The sequence below is a fragment of the Apis florea genome, unplaced genomic scaffold (genome assembly GCF_048593485.1).
Source record: "Apis florea isolate Af1SG1 unplaced genomic scaffold, ASM4859348v1 contig_3496_pilon, whole genome shotgun sequence".
In the NCBI taxonomy this organism is placed as follows: Eukaryota; Metazoa; Arthropoda; class Insecta; order Hymenoptera; family Apidae; genus Apis; species Apis florea.
Genome location: NW_028256773.1, coordinates 2,831,631 through 2,853,661, shown reverse-complemented (window position 1 = coordinate 2,853,661; position 22,031 = coordinate 2,831,631). Strand labels below are relative to the sequence as shown.

At 37.3% G+C, this 22,031-nt stretch overlaps 4 protein-coding genes and 1 long non-coding RNA gene across 6 annotated transcripts in view; 2 read left to right on the top strand and 3 right to left on the bottom strand.

Annotated features, from left to right (window-relative positions):
• The window catches only part of Flo2 (flotillin-2), a 92,844-nt gene that overhangs the window by 58,364 nt on the left and 12,449 nt on the right, over nt 1-22,031 (top strand). The gene's annotated exons all lie outside the window — the stretch shown is intronic.
• On the bottom strand, nt 2,394-5,803 carry LOC105737210 (glucose dehydrogenase [FAD, quinone]). Its single transcript, XM_086913173.1, has 3 exons — nt 5,208-5,803; nt 4,270-4,637; nt 2,394-4,080 (listed from the first exon to the last, which is right to left on the bottom strand). The coding sequence occupies exons 2-3, from the start codon at nt 4,609-4,611 to the stop codon at nt 2,515-2,517; spliced, it is 1,908 nt and encodes a 635-aa protein (XP_086769299.1). The 5' UTR covers nt 4,612-4,637; nt 5,208-5,803; the 3' UTR covers nt 2,394-2,514.
• LOC105737215 (glucose dehydrogenase [FAD, quinone]) lies at nt 6,959-12,359 on the bottom strand. Its single transcript, XM_012494441.3, has 6 exons — nt 12,075-12,359; nt 10,651-10,741; nt 9,671-9,864; nt 9,319-9,533; nt 7,670-8,849; nt 6,959-7,594 (listed from the first exon to the last, which is right to left on the bottom strand). The coding sequence occupies exons 2-6, from the start codon at nt 10,714-10,716 to the stop codon at nt 7,324-7,326; spliced, it is 1,926 nt and encodes a 641-aa protein (XP_012349895.1). The 5' UTR covers nt 10,717-10,741; nt 12,075-12,359; the 3' UTR covers nt 6,959-7,323.
• Nucleotides 7,354-10,155, top strand: LOC147656720 (uncharacterized). Its single transcript, XR_015293613.1, has 2 exons — nt 7,354-7,735; nt 9,327-10,155. It is a non-coding gene; the product is annotated as an uncharacterized LOC147656720 (long non-coding RNA).
• Nucleotides 16,540-21,889, bottom strand: LOC100868903 (glucose dehydrogenase [FAD, quinone]). The gene is made up of 5 exons (XM_086913183.1): nt 21,343-21,889; nt 20,447-20,882; nt 19,598-19,988; nt 17,937-18,219; nt 16,540-17,781 (listed from the first exon to the last, which is right to left on the bottom strand). Exons 1-5 carry the CDS (start codon nt 21,742-21,744, stop codon nt 17,416-17,418), a joined length of 1,878 nt encoding a protein of 625 aa, XP_086769309.1. The 5' UTR covers nt 21,745-21,889; the 3' UTR covers nt 16,540-17,415.

The following is a 22,031-nucleotide window of genomic DNA, read 5'->3' as shown; positions in this document are numbered from 1 at the left end:
TCAAATGTAAAAGATGTTGTTTGATTCAAAGATTTTATTATCATCGTATATTCAATACAAATTTAGTTTATATTGCATTCCATCTTTTGTAATAATCATATCTCGCTTTAAGTAATGTTACTATAAATTTATTTATTTTTGTGTTATCGATGCTAGTAGATTGTAAGCACTTAGCACAATTAGAAAGGATCTTACAATTATTTAGCTACAAAGCGACCAACCTGATCGTGTCTGCTCTGCTTCCGCTCTACTTCGATACTTTTTATTTCCTATTATTCATGGTATTATTCGCCAGCTTTACAACCTCTTATAATAACTTTTTCACGTGGCAAATCAGTTTGCATATCATCGTCGATTTCGTTTCACTTTCGCTTTTCACGGTTCTCCTCGTTATTTTTTTTATCGAATCTCTTATAAAACTCAAACTCTGTTGTTATCTCTTTGTTGTAAAACAATTATTCTCCTCGGTGTTATTATATAAAATTATTATTATTAATCGTTATGTCACATTATCGATTTTGATCCACGTATTCTTAAAATTTATTTCTCTGTGAAAAAAAAATATTTTTTGCAAAATACATTTTATCAAATTCTCTTTTCAATTTTAAATTAATAATAAATTACAATTACAAAGAATTTTCGTGTCGACTATCATCATCGTTGCAGAAAAATTTAACGATACGTAAATGCGTTCGGTGGATTACAGAACAACTGTAAAATGCATTGGAATGTTCGAACGATTCCAAGAATTGCTATTACCATCGTAATGCATTTCAAGAAACAATTTTTCGAAAGTAATTCATAACATTGTACAAAGATGAATAACATGTATAAAAAAAAATAATCAAAAATAATCGTTAATTTTTAATCACACTATCATATCATCATGCAATATAAACGTATACTTTAATATTTTTTTTTTATTATTATTATTTCTTTCTTCTTTTCTCGCGTATCATGAAAAGTGTATTACAATGAGAACCTCAATTATTCGAACCAATGTTGGATCTCCTCTTCGAATCGGTATAACGATTGACGTAATAATTACTTAACGTTAAATTTCGTAATTGATAGTACTACTTTTGTATTTAATAAGTAATTTTACATGTAACTTCTACAGTTACAATTCGACAAGTAAGTACACGCATGTTTCATTATCCGAACAATTCTAACCTCTTTGGACCCAACAATTCGAATAATCAACGCTCCACTGCAGGCTTGGACGAGTCGCATATTTTTTCTCCCTCGCTTCTGTGCTTCCCTACCACACTATAGAAGTCTATATTATTGTATACAAGTACATATATTAGAGGCAAAACACGATAAAAGGATATGGAATTAATTAAAAGTGGGCAAATCGACACACTGATAATGAAAATTAAGTTCATGTTACCTTCTCTGTCACTAAAATTGAGAGTTAACCACTAATCTATTAAAGAAGTAACTAATTAAAATTTTCGAGTAAAATTACTTTAAGTAATTACGTATTAAAATGCTTGAATAACATTTATTCATTATCCATGATTATTGGATGTTTCGAATAATAAAGTAACTTAAAATAACTTTATTCTTAGTTTCAACTATTAAAATTTTGCTCGCCTCCGTTCAATTCCTTCTCAATTTCTCCAAGAGAAGAATACGTGACATCGCGTTATCCCCACTACAATTGCTATTAGGCAGAGATACGTCACGTGACTGGCAAAAACTTGCAATATGAGGGAGTAGCAGCAAGAATAAAATAACGTCACGTATTCTTCTCTCAAAAGAAAATTCCACCACGAAGAGAATTGAACCATTTTAATTGTAGAATAAAGTTACTATTTTAATATTTACTCAAAACAACTTTATTCGAAATTTTTAACTAGTTACTTTTTCAACAGGTTATAATACCCAACCTATATGACGACTTTTCTCCCCACTCCTTGGGTTTCCGTAGAGGAGAGTGGAGCAGTCCACGTTACCGTATGCGGTTATATATTCAGTTGTGCGAGGCCAGAGTTAAGCATTTGCTGAAAGAATTAACCAGAGTTAAAATTTCAAAAGTTATTTTAATAATTTTATTTAAAATATATTTGAATCGATCCGCTGTTCTACATTTATCCACAAATTATTCGATAATTTATTGAACAATAAATTATTGAAGTATTTTCAGCTTGCAATTTTTCCTATCTCTCGCGGGTAAAGCACGATATAGGGAAATATACTGTTCCTTCACGTCTACATTATCGTATACGTACGTTGCGCAGAGCATTAATTTGCTGAAAGAGTAGTAACCAGAGTTAAAATTTCGAAAGTTGCTTCAATAATTTTATCATTTAAAATATATTCGAATCGATTCTCTCTTCTACACGCTCTTATCCATAAATTATTCGATACTTTAACTGAACAATAAATTTTATTGAAACAATTTTATTCTCAGCTTCGTTACAATTTTGCCCATCTCTCGCACGATAGAGAGGAATATACGAGTACGTCCAAGCCTACTATACTACACTATACTACACATCCGATCTTTTACACGCACGTCTGCTGCGAATCGCCACCTTCCTCTGCTCGCAAATCCTTGCACCAATCCTGCTTAATCATATCGGCCCCCTTCTCGGCAATCATCATGGTCGGTGCATTGATATTCCCGCTAATGATGCTCGGCATGATCGACGCGTCGATCACTCGCAAACCCTCGATCCCGTGCACTTTCAATCTCGAATCGACGACGGTACTCGAGTCGTCGGCCGGCCCCATCTTGACCGTTCCACACGCGTGGAACGCGGAGGCAGTCATGTGCCTGATGTTGCATTCCCAATATTCCTCGGTATCGGGTTCCGTGTGACGGCATCCGGGAATATCGAGGTGATACAACTGCATCCCGTACTTCTTCAGGGACTCGGTGTTGAGCAGAGCCTTGATCACATCCATGGATTTCAACAACGTCGTCGCATCCTCCTTCTCAACCAGGTAATTCGTGTAAATCTTGACGGGATCGGCGGGATCCGTGCTTCGCAACCTCAACACCCCTCTGCTCTTAGGTTTCAACAGTATGGAGTTAATCATGATCACGCTCGTATTCATGATCACGCGTGACATGTCCGCAGTCACCTCGTCCATCACATCGAAGCTGTTCATCACGTTCGTCAATATGCTCCTGTCGAAACGATAAATCGGCGATATCACGAGTTGAACGTCCGGATACCGGGAGGAGGAGTCGGTCACGTTGACGAAGCCTATTAGATCGAGCGGTAGAGTGCGCAACGGGCCATTCTTGTGGATCAAGTATTCGTAGGCCGCGTCGTAGATCGCATCCACGGGCGGGGGCGAGTTGATGGATTCGTTTACGTACGTGAAATACATGCCTATCCAAACAAGGTGATCCTGAAGATTCATCCCAACGGGTAGATCGTGGACAGGTGATATACCCATCTCCTCCAGATGCTCCTTGGGCCCGATCCCCGAGAGCATCAGTATCTGGGGGCTGGCCACGCTCCCCGCCGACAGGATCACCTCCTTGGTCGCCCACACGTCGATACTTCGATCGTTCTTCAACGTGATCCTCGCTCCAACCGCCCGCCCATCCTCGAGCAACACCCTGTCCACCCGGCTCGACTTCATCACGTACAGATTCTTCCTGTGTTTGACGGGGGAGAGGAAGGCTTTGGCGCCGTTCAGACGCCGTCCATCGTCGAGGGTGCCCATGGCCTTCCCGAATCCTATGAAACGGTCCCCGTTCAACGGCTCCAGGATCTCGTATCCGACCTCCCGCGCCGCGTCCAGTATCACGTTCTGTATATCCGTTACCGTGTAATTGTAATTTCTGATCTTCATCGGCCCGTCCGTGCCGCAGTAATCGGCACCGAATCGGGCCAGGTATTCCGGCGAGCAGTTCAACGATTTTCGAAAGTATGGGAGAACCTGTTCGTAATCCCATCCCTCGTTCCCCTCCCTCGCCCAATCGTCGTAGTCCCTCTTGTTGCCGAACACGTGCAGCATGGCGTTGATCACCGAGCTTCCCCCGAGAGCCTTGCCCTTCGACCATTTGCATCGCTTGTCCTTGATACTCATACAGACACCCTCTTGGTACTCGGTCTTTTTTCAACAAAATTTGGAATTATTATCGTTGTACGTATAACGAGGTAAAATGTTTTCTTTTTTTTTATTCGAATTTCGTTAGAGAGAATTTTAAGAAGAGATCTTTGAGATCAAAAAATAAAAATAAGATTCGAGAAATTAATAAGCGATGAAAGAATAAATTACGTATTAAACATTGTGCATTACCATGTAACGATAATCCTGGGACATGCCAATCGAGTTGAAAATAAGAGCGGGTACGTCGGTTTCGGGCAAAGGATCGTCTCCCCTTTCGACCAGCAGCACGTCCCAATCCTCCACCTCCGTCAATCTGCGCGCCAAAACGGTTCCTGCCGTTCCACCCCCGATTATCACGAAATCGAATTCCTTCCTCGAATTTAGAATCTCTTCCGTACGATCGGCGGGGTATTCGAGCGGATTGTTTAAGTTGTAATAGGACGTCATTATGGTTTGAAGCAGCAGAGTGAAAATGGTGGAGGCTTGATGGGGCGATGACATCATCCCGGGCATGGCTGTACACGAGTCCATGTCCCTTCGAATTTGTTGCTCGATTTCTCGAAGAGGAGGAAGAAAGTTTTTGAAAATTGATTTGATAAATTCCATTGCGGTTTTACATTTCATCGAATGATAATTTCGAAGGAGAAATTGATCGATTTTAAATATCTATAGATTATTTAATTTTATACACTGTGTCCATTATTTAAATTTAAATAAATTTAATTTTTATTTATATTTCCGTTCTTCTAATTCCTTCGAAAAAAAAATTAAAAATTATTTTATCGTGTAATTGAAAATGAAACTCAACCCAGTATATTTATTTCTCTACAGATTGGTATTGATTGATTAGTTGATTATTGATACGCTTATAATATTTGCAAATCGGTAATTTTAATTATTATTATTTTTTTTATTTAGAAAAAAATCTGAGGCATTTTTTAATGTATATATTCATGTATGTATATATCATAAATACGAGGAATCAAAATCGATCGACGAAAATTTGTATTAAAAATTGCAAAAATTCTATACCACGTTTTTTTTTTTTTTTTTTTTTCCTTTATCACGTTGTTTATAACAAATTTTGATAAATATTTGTAAAAAAAAAATCGATACGTTTCACTTACCTGCTTAATAATACGAATGTCTCTTGCGTACGTCGCAATTTTTCTTTTCCTCAATAAGAACTTGCTCTCGAATTCTTTTATCGTTAAAGTTCAATTTACGTTTGAATATGAGAAGAGTATCACTGCTTATATACTGTACATATATGTGTATGCGTGTGTGTGTGTGTACATACAATTTTTCTTCTTTCATGGATGCATTCTTGTCTGCTATAGAAGAATTACGACTCGAAAAATTTTATCATATTCCAAATATGCGTTCGAGAAAAAAAGACAATTGGAGAGTTTAAAATGTTTTATTTATCGTGAAAAATAATTTAATCATAACATTGACCAAGAAGATAATTAATTTCCATGGTTATACGTCTATTATAGTCTTGCCTGATAAATCTTGCCGATGAAAATATGTCTCGATTTATCGATCGAGCGAAATTTAAAATTTAATTTAAAAACGATTCGAAAAGGAAAAAAGAAAGATTGAGAATGTAATTTCTCGATCAATGCGATTTTTTCGTTGAAAAATAAAAACATATGGATTTTGCACACGAAGAAAGGAGAAAAATTCGTAATTTTGCTGTGTTATTTTTTTTTTTTTTTTTTCTCGATGCATTCAAGGTATTGCAATAAAACATACGAAAGCTTGTTGTCGATTACGAATAATTGTCAATTTGTGTAAAAAAAAAAAAAAAAAAAAAAAAGAAAAATTTAACGCACAAACTTGTAATGTTATATGCATTAATGTAATATCATTCAACATTTGATATTTTTACATTGATCTCGTATTTTTCCTCGCAAAAGTGATTTAATCATATTTATAGATGGGAAAGATCGCAAACGAGATACGACGTGAAAACATCATCATATCATATATTATTTTTATATTTTATCGAATTTATACTTACTTCCTAGATATGCAATTAGATATCTCGTATATCTGTCTTTGTAAATCTGTTCTCTTCGATTGGTTAGAATAAAATTATCTAACTAATATCGGATCATAAAAAGATTTATGCATGTATAAAAAAAAAAAATGACTGGAAACGTTGAACATTTTTTACAAATATAAATATATAAATAGAAATTTCATCATCATCATCGATGCGATTTTATAATAATCTTCTTCCCGTGATTTCAAAATATATGATAAAAAACAAAACTTTATTGATCTTCATTGATGAGAGTGAAATAACAAATATTTCTGATATTGAAATTAGATAAAATTATGATATCGTTATGAAATGGTGGAACGAATAATTATAGATTGAAGGACGATAATAATAGTGCCAGCAAGCTCAATATGGAAATAAAAATAATAAAATTAGGAATAATTTGTCGTGTTTGAACAAATAATTTTTATTATAAAACAATGTGTCCACTGTCAACGCTGTTTATATACGTAAGTAAATTTATTGAAAAAAATTCTTTCTATTTCAAACGATCGAACATTCATATGCTAACGAAAGTTTATCTACTTCGAGATCTATAAGTATAAAATTTAAGAATTCAATTCCAACAATTATATTGTGTAATAATATGGGTCAAGATGTCATTCTTATTCTGAATAATTCAAAGCCTAAAAAAACGTTTTGCCTTTTCCTTGAATTTTATCAAAATGAAATCGCCCTCTCAGAAATGAATGCACTCAAAAAAAATTCCTAGAATTAGAAATAGAATGTCCCTATAATACTTATCTAGTCTTTTCTTCATGCATTGTACGTATATTAAATAATTGGAATAGAAGAAATAACGGAATGTTATAAACGAATGAATATATATTTCGATTACAAAATCTTTTTTACAAAAATTTGGTATTTGAAAAGCTACTAGGAACAATCTTATCTGCAGATAAGATAAACTCGTTTTATAAACATATTTAGAAATTAGGATTTTACAAATTGGTATTCCAGACCTTCGATAACATATTTTAAATTCACAACAATCACATTTACATCATATGCAACAACGAAACAACTAATCAGACTAACTGTTCCAAATAATGGGATCTACAAGAGAGATACAAGAAAGTACCTATAATTCATTAGTCGGATTCTCCTTAGCGTCTAATTTCGAAATTTGTATGATCAGTAGCGTCCTCTGCATATAGTAAATCTCTAGAAGTTTATATTTTCGACCACGCATGCGCGATCATGTCTGCGGCTTTTTCCGCGACCATCAAGATGGCGGCCACAGGATTGCCATTCGGCACGAGAGGAAATACGGACGCATCCGCTACCCTGAGATTCGAAACACCGCGCACACGAAGTTCCGTGTCCACGACGGCGGTTGGATCGTCGTACGCCCCCATCTTGCACGTGCCCGATTGATGGTTCTCGGGCCCGGTCGCTGCTCTCACGTAACACTCCCAATACGCGTCGCTGCCAAAATGATAACTGTGAAAGAAAAAGGAAATTAGAACACGCGAACGTCAATCGAGATTAACCTAACCTAATCGAAGGATCGCTTACTCGGTGCAGAGAGGATGGACGACAGGCTCGAGTTTGAAGTCCCATTGTTTGAGGGCCCGAGTGTTGGTGAGTTCTATGGATTTTTTGATACCCTCGACAAGCACCTTCAGGTCCTTCGTGTCGACGAAATAATTAGGATAGATCAAGGGCGGGGCCAACGGGTCGCTCGAGCGTAGCTTCAAGTAACCTTTGCTGGCCGCAGTGAGGGCGGTGGGCCTGACCGTGATCTGCCTCCTGTCCGAGCACAGACCAAGCGCCCCGTTCAAACATTCGAACTCGAGCCCCGTCCTCGGACACCTGGGCGCGAACCCGTCGAAGAACACTTGGATATCGGGAATACCCGTGACCGCGTAACTGCTCTCAAAGAAAGCCGTGACTTGGGTCAATCCCGTGCTCGTCATGGGCCCGGTCCTCGTCTCCAAATACTCGTTCACGCTGTTCATCGTCATTGCCTCGTAAGCCGTGTCCTTGATACTGAACTGGACGGCGATCGACACGTGGTTGTGAAGGTTCTTCCCCACGGGCAGATCCTTGACCACGTTCATACCCAATTTCGTCAATTGGTCTTTGGGTCCTATCCCGGAGTTCAACAGGATGTGGGCCGATCCGATCGTCCCTGCCGTCAGGATCACCTCCTTGTTGGCCTTCACGATCCTCTTATACCCGTCCTTGTCGACCAATTCCACGCCATAGGCCCTCCCCTGCCAATCCATCAGCACCTTGGTCACGTGGGCGTTTATCAACACCCTGAGATTGACCCTACCGTGGACCGGCCTCAGATAATTCCTCGTCGCCGTACCGCGAACACCGTTGTCGGTCGTCATCGGTGCGACCATGAAACCCGTCTGCGTGTACTCCTTCAATTTCGACGTTCTGTAACCGAGTTCGGACGCAGCTTTCAGGATCTCGTCGGCGAACGCCGGTTTGTTGGGATAGAATTGGATCTTCATCGGGCCGGGGACGGGTACGGTCCTCGGTTTGTCGGACAATATCGATTGGTCGATCGGGTCCTCGGCGCGCTCGAAATAGTGCGTCACCTCGTCGTACGACCAGCCGGTGGCGCCTCCACGCGCCCAACCGTTGAACACTTCCGGATGTCCCCGACTATACATCATACCGTACATGCCCGCCGTACCGGACATCATCTTTCCGCGCGGCCATGAACATACTCCATTGTTTTCTGCGGTGGAGAATAAAGAGTGAAGATTAAAGAGGGCCGTTAAAAAACGTTGAAAAAGCGAGTCGGTTGGAAAATTTGAGTATACGAATAAATATTACTTCGATTGTTGGATTCATCGAGGTAACTTTAACTGTTAAATTATGATACGTAAGGGAATGGCTGTTTGACACAGAATTGGAAATAATTGTAATACGAAAAGCGGATCGACTACGAATAGCTACGAATAAAATTTAAGCATTTTAATGACAATGATAGAGTGATTACTTATTAAAGAAACTCTATTTGAATTTTTTAATACTGTTTTACGTACAATCTCGACTCTCAATCACAATTGTTATTACGTTTCGAGAAATAAATTATCGAAGTAAGTTATTCGTAACTATTTTGACCATCTTATCGATTTATCATCGATCTCGATTAATTCGAGGATACTCGTTGTTAATTGTTATTCCTAATGTAATTACTTCACCTAAACAGGCCGTGGGATGGGGCTCGGTGGGCTCCGTTTTGAATTTCCAATCCAACGACGAGTTGACCGCGTGAACGGCGAGTCCAGGAATCGAAGTCATCGAGGGCTCTTCCGGTCCGGCCTCGATCAGCAGAACCCTCCACCATGGATTATCGCTTAATCTCCTGGCAATTACGGGCCCAGCCACCCCTGCTCCAACCACGATAAAATCGAACCTGTGTTCTCGTGATACATCGGAGAATTAATTAGAATTTAAATTGCACGCATATTAGTCTGATAGAAAGAATAATTTGGAAATAAATTAAAAAATTATTTATTTAGTGAGTGAAAGGGAGGGAAAAAAAATTCTTACCATTCGTTGGGCACCTCCTCGCTTCCAAGCCTGTTGCAAGGATTAGCGATATCGCAAGTAGAGGCGATAACTTTCTCGACCAAGCTCATAAAAGATGTCTTCACGCCGCACGTGGACGCCATGTACGACGTGTCTTTGAAGGAGTTGCACGAGCAACATGACGTTTCGTTGTTGTTCAACTGGTTGATCTGAAACTGGTTAACGAGCTTCTTTAATTAATTAAATTCTTGTGCTCGTTTTCACATTTAATTTTGTCTATATCATTCTTGGAATATAAAATTAGGAAAAGAATCAGTCGCTTGAATTCGTGTTACGTTTTTTTTTTTTTTTGTAACGAGAGAGAGAGAGAGAGAGAGAGAGAGAGTTAACTTGAATTAACTCACGACCTTGACTTGAATTACAACAACACGATGATGCAAGTTGAAAGATTAATTCTTTTGTAAATCTTTGAATGAAAAATAAATTATATAAATCCTGTGTATCAATTCCTGCTTCGAATCATAATCAATTTTAATCTCTTACTAATCTGATCATTTTAATGAAGTTAAACCAATTAACATAAATTTAAATGGATTAATTAAAATTAAATTGGTGTGAATAAATATAAGTTTCTCACGCGAAATATGTTAAATATTCGTTAAAAAAAAAAGGCAGGGGAGGGAAATTACAAGCAGTACCATTTTTTTTTTTTTTTTTTACCAATTTTACCCATTTTTTCCTTCAAAGCAAATCCAAAGGAATTAAAAAAAATATATATCGAAGTTAAAATGTGAAATGTGGTGTGAAAGAAAAAGGGAAAATTACAAGCACTATCATTTTTTATCAATTTTACCAATTTTTTTCTTCAAAGAAAAAATTCCATACGCATCATTCAAAGTCTATCATTGTCTATTGGCAGCGTGGCAACGTTCCTCGTCACCAAATTGTAATTTTTTCCACATCCTTTTATTAAACATCTTCGATCGATCGATTTTATTTACCTGAAACGGTAGTCGAAACGTGAACGCCAATGGCACCAGGAACGAGAACAGGACGTAGAATCTCATTTTATTCGATTATATATAGGATCACCTGCGAACAGATACCATCGATTAATTGAATCGAGTCAAGTCGTAATACGTTTTCTTCTTTCAAACGAAAGTTAATACCTCGAAGGTAGCTCAAAAACTTTTCAAAAGTATTTCCAAAAACTTGGACGAATGATAATAATAAAATAGTAAAACTTGCAATTTCGAAATCTTTCGATAATTTGGGTAAAATTGTCCGGAATTTTGAACGATCGTGAAAATATCGTCGAGCGACGTTGCATTTCTGAATAAATTAGATTGGGGGGCTTCCTTGATAACGCGCGTTTAGATAAATCGCAAAGGCTTTGGCTTCGCGCTCTACAATGCGTGAAAGTGTTGAAGTCAGTATCGAAGAGAGCAATTAACCCTGTCTTGGATCGTGCAAAATCGTTGGAAACAGACTTTCGAAAGTCCGGGGAATTTGCTTTTGTAAGAGAGGAATGATATATGGGATTTGAAAGTGAATTTTTTTTTTTTTTTTTTTCTTTTTCATTCCGTTTATTTCTCGGATGATTTTTTTCGAACAAAAGTCGTTTCCCACAAATCTGTACACCCTTTTTTCGAATTAATAAACGATCGAATAATCGTGTATTTAACCTTTGAATTAACTTGAAAATTCAATTTTCAAAACGCGCGTTCGTCGTAAAAAAAAAAAAACGAAAAACGATTTTTATTTTCAATTTACAAAACGATACAAAAAAATATTTCTTTTTTAATTATTGCGTTATTATTACGATATCAGAATGGGAGAATTAATGAAAAAAAATTTGTTTCTCGAGAGAGTCGAAGAAATATCCCTTTTGATTTATTCTTATCCACAATACAAACTCACAAATATTATACGTATATGTATATATATATATATATATATATATATCCATTCAGTTTTCCTTTCACTACTACAACAATCCCGTTCAACCTTCAAATTAAAATTAAATCCACGTGCACGTTGTCGCTTTAATTATTGTTACAAAATATAATTCTATCTATTAGTCCGATATAAATTCGATCATCGTCGAAAAATCGAAGATCTCTTGGAATTAAAAAAAAAAAAAAAAAGCCAAGTCAACGTCTTTTTTCAAAAAAAGTTCGAAACGAGGAGAGGAGGGAAAGAAATTCGACATTATCGATTTCTACAATTTCAATCTAAAAATTTTACAAAAAAAAAAAAATTTCAAATTCTCCTCGCGAAAATAACAAGCGGACTCGCAATTTTACAGATCGAATTAAAATCCGATCCGGGACAATTCAAAATTCTAATTTTTAATCCCTTCACGAAACAACGTTATTACAAAATTTCCCAAACTTTTTCTTCTTTTTTTTTCTTTTAAACCAACCTGAACAAGAGGAGTCGTCGTCGACGAGAGGATGTTCTCGATATCGGTGCTTCGAGAGAGGAGGAGGGCCGGTCAAGTGGCTCGTTGTGGAGCACAGTATCGAAAGACATTTGGGCGGCCAGTGGCGAGTGGCGCGCCGCTACGGATCCTACGTGGTCCTCTCTCGATCGTCACAAAGAGGACCTCGAGGCTGCGCCACGTGAAAGCTCGACGACGAACCGATCATCCGTCCGTTTTTCCACGCGTGCAGCGGGACCCGCGTCCACGGCCGCACTAGACGGCGGTAATTAAGGAGGCCTGTCCGATCCTCTCTTTCGGAGAAAGAGGCAGCTGACGTCGCGAAACAATTTTAGGGGAGGGGGAAGGGTTTAAAACTCGACTCGATTAATAACGATTGATAATTATTTGGAGGAGTTATTTTTTTTTTTATTCGAGCGAAAATTGGAAGGGAATTGTTTGTTTCGAAAAAAAAAAAAAAAAGAGCAGTCGTGGGCGGATTTATCTGTGCTCTGAGGTCAGTGGACAAGAACAGGGGGAGACGTGGGATGCTCGAGATTAATTCGATCGAAGATAAATGTGCGTTTCTCTCCGGTTTGTAATCAAAAATTGTAACAAATTGTTTCGCGAGGGAAATTTTTTTGGAAGGGATATAGCGTTGTACATCGTTGAGGATCGAGTTAGAAACGAGAGAATTAGGAGAAGGATATTCGTGATTTGATCGTGCCACGAGGTGGTCTGGTTTTCTGGTCACAACAAAAAAAGGCGAAAGGGGACGAAGAGAGGCCGAAAGTATATTTTGCACGCAGTTGGGGCTCTTTCTTTCGAGGAGCAATGATGAGTCACGTGTTCGCGTCACGTTTACGAAAAGTATTAGCTTCGCGGATGAGTGAATGTTGTTCGCGAATGAAAGGAGAGAAAAAGTATGCACTTCGATGAAGTTTGTACTCGAGGAATAATGTCTTTTTCAAAAAATTTGTAATTTACAACGTAACGACACTTCTTGGAAACAACGTACCTTTTTAGAAAATTGGACAAGAATTCACTTCTCGCGATATTCTCGAAACCAAACTGGAATTGGATTCTCCCGCCGTTTATTATATGCGGTCCCGCGATTCGGTTGATAAAATTTCATATCGATTTTCTTTTCTTTCTTTTTCTTTTCTTTTACCGATCAATTACAAAACAATTAAAGAGATTAAAAAAAGGGACCACTTGTAGAGATCGATGATATCAATTACGTGTGAAACGTCGTGCAAGATAAGTAGATTGTTTCACAGTCAAATATGTACATCGCGTGCATATTCCCTCTTCATCATTTCTCCTTTCCTTCCTTCTTTGTCGTCGTTTGTTTCGTGGAAAATTTTTTTTCCATCGTTATATCATTATTAAAATTGGATCTCGATTTCGAAATACTAGATTTTTGTTTATACGATACCTTCCTCCTTCCCGTTATATACTTTCTTTATCTAACGCGTTTACAAATATTTTTCTCCCGTTCAACTTCTTTTTCTTTTTTCCCACACACGTGTACACCATATGCGACTAAATCGTGGGAGATAAACTATACATTTTCACACGTGTCCTTCGATGAACAAAAAATCCACGATTCATTCCGACCATCTGTTCTCTCCTTCTTTTCTCTCTCTCTCTCTCTCTCTCTCTCTTTTTTCTTATCACCAAGTTCCACTAATTAATAAATACGAGAATCCTTGCACGTATTATTTATTTTTACGATTTATCAGTGGAAAAAATCTTATTGCGATCTTCGAGTTTGTATGAATCTTATCGTCGTGAATGTGCTGCTTTGTCGATCGAGATTAACTATTAGAGAATTATCTAAGGGGGGAGGGGGGGAATTGTTTCCTTCTCCTCACTCGTGATAAATTAAATTTATCGACTCGAGTCGAATTCGGATCTTGGCTGTTGCGGAAAAATTATTTTTTTTCTCTCTCTCCAGCTTCACGCTGGGAGAGAAAGCTGAAGATAATTTCGTGGAAATTCCTTGGGAAAAATGGGTTCCACTGTAATGAACGGCACAATGAAAAACAAACGATACATTTGTTACGACATAATGTATTCCACGAGATATCGTGTTAATAATTGATAGAATATCGCCAATTGATTCGAACGATTGCTCGAGCACCTTTATCGTTTATACTTATCTCGAACAAGTTATTATTAAAATAAAAGGAAGAAAAATTTTAAATGCCACTTCGAGCCGATTGTTAAAAATTAATCTTTCCACTTTCCAATAATCGAGCTACCAATAAAAGAAAACTTTAAAGAAAGGGATATATATATATATATCGAATTTCTTCTTCTTCTTCTTTTTTCCAATGATCGTAAATTTTTATCTCGCGAAATTCTTACCGATTCTCCTCCATTTTTCCTCTCCTCTCCTCGATCCTCACCCCCTTGCTTCAATTTTTCCTACGATCACATGTTTTCACTTCCGCCTTTCCAATACGTTTCGGATTATTTTCTGAGGCCAGCACAGTTTGCATCCGTCCAACAGTTTGCGCGACGAGGCGATTGTGAGGTTAAAAAGGAAGGAATTTATCTTCTGTGTGTATATTTATTCGACGATCTTGTTTCGAAACTTATATACAAACTTTCTTACTTTACACACGCGCGTACGTTCGATGTTCTAATTCGCGTCAATGTTCTCGTATATTCGATATTATTGAAACATTTAAAAGAAAGTGTCGAGGATAAAAGAAGATCAAATACAAAATCACTTTCGATTATTTACATTCGTCACATCGTTCGTAATAAAATGATTGTCTTCCAAGGATGTAACGATGTAATAAGAGATACACTTTATGAATGGTCGTAACATCGAAATTTCGATAATGAAAGTAGTATCGGGGCGGGATTGCTTTATCGAGATTTCGAAATTCGCGCCGAAACAACAATCCTCCCTCGAGAAGAATCGAAATATTTGAAATCGAATTTTTCCGCGAGAAAGAGAAAGAGAAGGTGCGTTTCGTTCGAGTGATCGAACTCGAATCGAGGTAGGTGCTGCTCGCGAGGTTTTCACTCTCGCCCGATTCTTCTGTCGAAAGTGGGACCTTAATTGAGCGGGCTCACCGTTCGTGAAAATTGTTTTCACGAACTCGCTGAGGAAAGTTGAGTCCGCTTCGCTTGTGAAACGAGCGGTGGTGGTAGGGATCCATAATGGTTTCAACAGGTGGAAGAATTGGCCGGTGAAGTGAGTTCTGTTTCTTCTAGCCTTCCGTGAAGGAAGGGGAGAATTTGTTGCCTCATTTTTTCGATCCGTATCTCTTTTGATTTGCTCGTTTTAAGGAGGAGGAGGAGGGGGGGGGGGTTTAAGCGTGAAATTATAAATGTGATTAAAATTTGTGCTGTGGAGATAATAGGATAAGATAAGAGATTACGTATGTTGTATAATTTGGATTAATTTGGAATGAGGAATTGTCTTTTGTTGTACAATCTTGTGCGATTGAAATAATTGTTGCGATAGTATATCATTTTACTGTATTTGCGCGAACATAATTTTTTGATTATCCATCGATCGTTTCCTTATGGATTTTAACTTTCTTGAATTTTCTTTTTTTTTTTTTTTTTTTTTTTCAAAAAAATTCACCAAAGCTTCGAAATATTCGCGAAACTTTCAACAATTTTCGACCGAAGTTCACCTTCTTCGAAATATCCTAGGGGATTTATCAAATCCCTGAACAATCGTGACATCATTGACGACGATGATTTTCCTCTTTCATTTCGTTCGAATAAGAAATGCGTTACGAATTCGAATTCAATGTTGAGATTCTATCCTTCTCGATTTACTTCCTAATTTTTTTCACCATGGTTCCACTATTTTGTTTTAAGCAAATTCCCTAGCGGTTAATAATAAAGGCTTATCTTCCATCTCGCTTTCTCGTATGAAGGAATACCTAAAAATCGCGGAGGCTCGAAAAATTGCAACAGATCAGGAGGCTTCTTTTACGCAATTATCGTTTACATTTACAATTTTTTTTTTCTTTTTTTTTTTTTATTTCAGAGAAGAAGAGAAAATTTGCCTATTCGTTTCAATATATTCTTCTTCTTCTTTTTTATATCGTCAATTATAATACAGAAAAAGTTCAAGAAATAGAATAACGCATTATCATGGGAATTTTCGGATAGATGTAAGAATTTAATTTATCTCGCCGATCGATTAATTATTAAAACTGGTATAATGATATCATAATGAAATTCTGATCGTGAAACAAATAAATAGGAAGTAAATAGTTGCAAGTCAGCTAAACGTGCGCTCGATGATTGTACATGAATTGAGCGGAGAAATACACGTGTATGTAAATGAACTATATATATTAATTTAGAAAAAAAATCGGTGGCTTCGTTCCTTTCTTCCTACTTTCTTTCCTTTCACTAACCATCTGTGTATGTATCTATATGTAACTATTATCGGAGAAGAACAATGGTACAGGTGCAAAACGTTCAGTTTCCAAATTGAAAACGAATTTTTTATTCAATTAATAAACGATAATAATTAGAATTGTTAATTATCATCATTATTTACAATATTATTATTATCTATATCTTTTTTAAACATATGCTAATAATAAACTCTTTTTATTCGACGAATAGTCTCAAAATTTTCAACAATCAAAATTGTCAATCCTTCGAAATATCCTAGGGAATTTCGATTTATCAAATCCCTCGACAATCGTGACATCATCGACAATCGAATTACAAAATTTGCTCGATTAAATGCACCTTTATTCGCAATGAAATTTCCAAAGCTTTCGATCGATCCCTCCTTCGAAATATCCTAGGGAATTTCGATTTATCAAATCCCTCGACAGTAATCGTGATACCATCGACAATAGAATTATTTGCCATTCCTCCTATTCGCAATGAAATTTCCAAAGCTTTCGATCGATCCCTTCTTCGAAATATCCTAGGGAATTTCGATTTATCAAGTCTCTCAACAATCGTGACATCATCGACAATCGAATTACAAAATTTGCTCGATTAAATGCACCTTTATTCGCAATGAAATTTCCAAAGCTTTCGATCGATCCCTTCCTCGAAATATCCTAGGGAATTTCGATTTATCAAATCCCTCGACAATCGTGACATCATCGACAATCGAATTACAAAATTTGCTCGATTAAATGCACCTTTATTCGCAATGAAATTTCCAAAGCTTTCGATCGATCCCTCCTTCGAAATATCCTAGGGAATTTCGATTTATCAAGTTTCTCAACAATCGTGACATCATCGAATTACAAAATTTGCCATTCCTCCTATTCGCAATAAAATTTCCAAAGCTTTCGATCAAGGTTGATCGATTCGAAATATCCTAGGGAATTTCTTAAACTCCCCAATCCTGCTTAATCATGTCGGCAGCCTTCTCCGCGATCATGATCGTGGGCGCATTCGTATTTCCAGAAACGATCGTGGGCATGATGGAAGCGTCGATCACTCGCAGCCTCGCGACGCCGTGCACCCTCAGCCTTGCGTCGACCACCGCCATTTTGTCACTAGCCGGCCCCATTTTGCACGTGCCGCACGGGTGGTAAATGGTCATCGTGTAGTATCGGGCGTAGCAACGCCAGTAATCGACCGACGGATACTCGAACGAGGAACATTCCGAAAGTTTGTTGGGATTCGGTCGAGCTCTCAGCCGTTTCATCGTCGCCGTTTTGCTCATGTCGTAGATGAACTTTGCCCCCTCCGCCTGTGATTCATCAAAAGTTTTATACGATATTATAATCGAATATCCAATGTTCCGTAAGATAATATATTAAGGTTCGATTAATTCGAGACTTGAGCTTCTAAAAGATTTAATTAAGACTATCGAAAAAAACGAGATGAATATTTTCTATTCATTACCAAAACGTCGAGATCGTGCGGGTCGTCGAAGTAGTTTGGAACTATGATCGGTTGATCGTTGATGCGTTTGGTGCGAAGCTTGATGTATCCTCTGCTCCTTGGCCTTAGAAGCAACGGCATGATCGTGTACGAGTCTTGGTACAAGATATTCTCGTACAAACGTTCGTAAAAGTTGTCCTTAACGTTGCAGTCTCGCTTCCCAAACAGTCCACCGTCCGTGTTATCGGCCGTGGAGGATAGGAACAATTGTATGTCGGGATAATCTGCCGACTCGTTTGCATATCTGAAATCGAGTTTATTATCGTTCATAATCGAAGGATCAGATAATTTTCAATCGTGTGTTCAATTTTTTAATCAATAATAGAATATAATAGAATAATAGAATATCTGGAATTATATTGAATTTTTGAAATGTGAAAATAGGACTTTATGTTCCTAGGGTTTAATCTAGTTATATTATAATCTAGTTAATCTAGTTATATTAACTAGTTATATCTAGTTATATTATATATTTGTTTCTCTTGGAAAGGGGGATAATAACAGGATTCATTCCAAAATTCTGAAACTGAGAGAACTTAAAAAAGATGCAGAATATAAGATATAAACTGTTCCTCTTAAATATTCCAGTTTCAATAAAATTTTAAAAAATCAACAAATATCATGTGTTCTTCTCTATCAAATTTTAAATTTTCAAAATTTTAATAGCCACAAGTGACAATCGACCAAAGTACCAAATTTAACTAGTTAGAAATATTTATAAAAATCACAATCGACCAAAGTACTAAATTTTCAAAAATTTAATAGCTAAAAATATTCACTTGATATTCATAAAAGTCACAATCGACCAAAGTACCAAATTTAATTAGTTAGAATTATTCATAAAAGTCACAATCGACTAAAGTACCAAATTTAATAGTTAGAAATATTCATAAAAGTCACAATCGACCAAATACTAAATTTTCGAAAATGTAATAGCCAGAAATATTCATTTGATACTCATAAAAGCCATAATCGACCAAAGTACCAAATTTTCAAAAATATAATAACCAGAAATATTCACTTGATACTCACAAAAATCATAATCGACCAAATTCAATATCTAGAAATATTCATAAAAGTCACAATCGACCAAAATACCAAATTTAATAGTTAGAAATATTCATAAAAGTCACAATCGACCAAAGTACTAAATTTTCAAAAATGTAACAACCAGAAATATTCACTTGATACTCACAAAAATCATAATCGACCAAATTCAATATCTGGAAATATTCATAAAAGTCACAATCGACCAAAGTACCAAATTTTCAAAAATGTAACAACCAGAAATATTCACTTGATACTCACAAAAATCATAATCGACCAAATTCAATATCTGGAAATATTCATAAAAGTCACAATCGACCAAAGTACCGAATTTTTAAAAAATTTAATAGTCAGAAATGTTCATAAAAGTATCAAATTTTCAAAAATGTAATAGCCAGAAATATTCATAAAAGTCACAATCGACCAAAGTACGAAATTTTCAAAAATTCAATAGCCAGAAATATTGGAAACATCGAATATGAATCAGAAGCAAGCGCCAATATCGCGTATTCCTCTGAAATCCATTCTTCTCTAAATTCTTCTCATGAAAATCTCTTTCTTGAAAAAACACTCACTTCGTATTGACGAAGGCCATACCCTCGGCAACGGTGACAGAGTACATCGGCCCGCTGTGATTCCTGGCGAACATTCTAAGCGAGTGGGCGTTGATCGTCTTGATCAAGTTGAAGGTGAACAATCGCGTGAGATTCGCAGGTTTGCTCACCAAATAGTTCATCCCACCTATGGCCACGTGATCCTGTAGATTGCTGCCCACTCCAGCCGCGTCGTGGATCACGGATATGTTCAACTCTCTCAAATGATCCTTCGGACCTATCCCGGACACCATTAACAACTGCGGCGATTGTATCGCGCCCGCCGATAATATCACCTCCCTTTTCGCCCTCACGATTCGACGCGAGTTTCCTACTCGAAACTGAACCCCGTAAGCCCTCTTCTTCCCTCCATCTAAAAAAAAAAACCAGACACCTTCTTCCACCTCCCTTTCAAAGAAACAATAACAATAATAAATGTAAGAGATCTTTCACTTCTTCTAAAACAAGTTTCAAAAAGGAAATTCTCCATTTGCGCGTATATATCTTGAATCTGTTTCATTTAGAATGAATTTAGATCAATAATGAGTTCGTTTAACATTTAATTTCTATAAATTTATATTTATAATTTTATTTCTACAAAAAAAAAAAAAAAAAAAAAAGAAAAATAATACAAATTTAGCTCTCCTATTTTTTTTAGAGATAATTATTTTTAATCAACCCTGATACAAAATTATATTCTACTACTTGTCATTGTTTTAAAAAATTCACTCACATTGCTTACATTATTAAATCTTTTATATTATATCAAAAAGAAAATTTCTTCGTTTAATCGTTACAAAAGAATTTCGTGCTTTTATATGTATAACTCGCCTCGTCTCACCAAAATCTTCTCCACCATCGATTTCGTGCTGATATGGAGATTCCTCCTTTTCGAGACGGAGCGGAGGAAAGCTTTTGCGGCGCTGCATCTCAGTCCATTCCTCAATGTCCCGTGGGAATAGGTGAACCCTGTTTGCCTCGGCCCGTTCACGTCAACGATGTCGTACCCCATCTCCCTCCCTGCTTTCATCAGGTAATCGATGATCGACAGCCGATAATGGAAGTGTTCGACGGTCAGGTGTCCACCTGTCTGGTGGTAAGGGGAGTCCCGATACTCCTCGATCCTCATGTCCTCCGATTTCTTGAAGTAGGGTAGCACGTTCTCGTAGCTCCATCCCCGGTTACCCATCCTCTCCCAGTTGTCGTAATCTTTTTTGTTCCCACGAATGTACAGCATCACGTTCAACACGCTGCTTCCGCCCAACACCTGGACCAGGTAACACGTTGGATATATATACATATTGTTGGCATTAACAAAAGGAAAATTAGAGTGTTCGATTTTGTGATTTTTGTATACGTTTTATATAGGAAATGAATTCAGGAAGAAAGATTCGTTGTAAGGTTTCTTCGAAGAAAAGGAGAATTTCTTCTTCTTCTTCTTCTTCTTCTTCTTGTTCTAGGTTCAGAGACATTTATATAGCTATTGAAATTGTTCTGTCCATATTTAACAGTGTTATCTCATAAATTAAGGTACGTATCTACTTTCTTAATTAGAATAACTTTCTATTTTCACTTCGCACGTGTATTACATAATATACCTGGCATACGTATAGATGAGCAACACTGGCCTGAACTACTTGGTCAAAACTCTTTGTGGAGGGCAAATAACAGAAAATTTTGTTGTAAAATTTATTATTGGAATAAAATCGGATATAGAAGGGGGATACCTTGCCGCGTGGCCAGTTGCACTCGTGAGCCCTCATCGCTTTGCAATAATTGTCCGACGGCTCTGTCTTGAATTGCCAATCTATGGGGGTGAGTTGAAGGACTGGAAACATTAAGGGCACGTCCGAGAAGTCTGGCTCGTCGGCGCCGGCCTCCAGCAGCAACACCGTCCAATTCTTGTTCTCGGATAATCGATTGGCCAGCACCGAGCCGGCCGAGCCACCCCCGATTATCACGAAATCGTAACTGTTTTGAGGGGCCAGGCTCGGCCTCACCCTCGATTCACGATCGATGATATCCGACCTGTACATGCCTATCAGGATACGAAGCAGCACCAAGAAACTCAGTTCTGGGCCGTACGACATTGCTATTCTCATGGCGGATATTTTCCCCACGTCGGCCATTTTTTTTGGGGGGGGGAGGAAGGGGGGAGAAGATCGTATTGTTTTATTCTCGATCGTTCGATTATTCTTCCTTTATTATTGCGATCTTCAATTCGAAGAAAGAAAGAAAATTTCGAAAATTTTTAAAATTTCTCGGTAATTTTATCGTGTGTTGTGGAATCTTTATGGTGAATTTTGGTGACTCTCGATGACTCCAGATTCTTTTCTTTAAAATTGACGTTTGATTTAAACACTTAAATCGTTGCGGAGTTGGAATCTTCGAGGTGTTATCTGTGGAATAATTAATT

Coding starts and splice junctions, on each gene's coding strand:
- LOC105737210 (XM_086913173.1), bottom strand. CDS start 4,611: ATGGACTCGTGTACAGCCATGCCCGGGATGATGTCATCGCCCCATCAA. Junction 4,081..4,269: donor CCCAGGATTATCGTTACATG/GTAATGCACAAT, acceptor TGTTGAAAAAAG/ACCGAGTACCAAGAGGGTGT.
- LOC105737215 (XM_012494441.3), bottom strand. CDS start 10,716: ATGAGATTCTACGTCCTGTTCTCGTTCCTGGTGCCATTGGCGTTCACG. Junction 9,865..10,650: donor CGTTTCGACTACCGTTTCAG/GTAAATAAAATC, acceptor CTCGTTAACCAG/TTTCAGATCAACCAGTTGAA. Junction 9,534..9,670: donor GAGGAGGTGCCCAACGAATG/GTAAGAATTTTT, acceptor ACGAGAACACAG/GTTCGATTTTATCGTGGTTG.
- LOC100868903 (XM_086913183.1), bottom strand. CDS start 21,744: ATGGCCGACGTGGGGAAAATATCCGCCATGAGAATAGCAATGTCGTAC. Junction 19,989..20,446: donor GAAGATTTTGGTGAGACGAG/GCGAGTTATACA, acceptor TTTTTTTTTTAG/ATGGAGGGAAGAAGAGGGCT. Junction 17,782..17,936: donor CGCACGATCTCGACGTTTTG/GTAATGAATAGA, acceptor GATGAATCACAG/GCGGAGGGGGCAAAGTTCAT.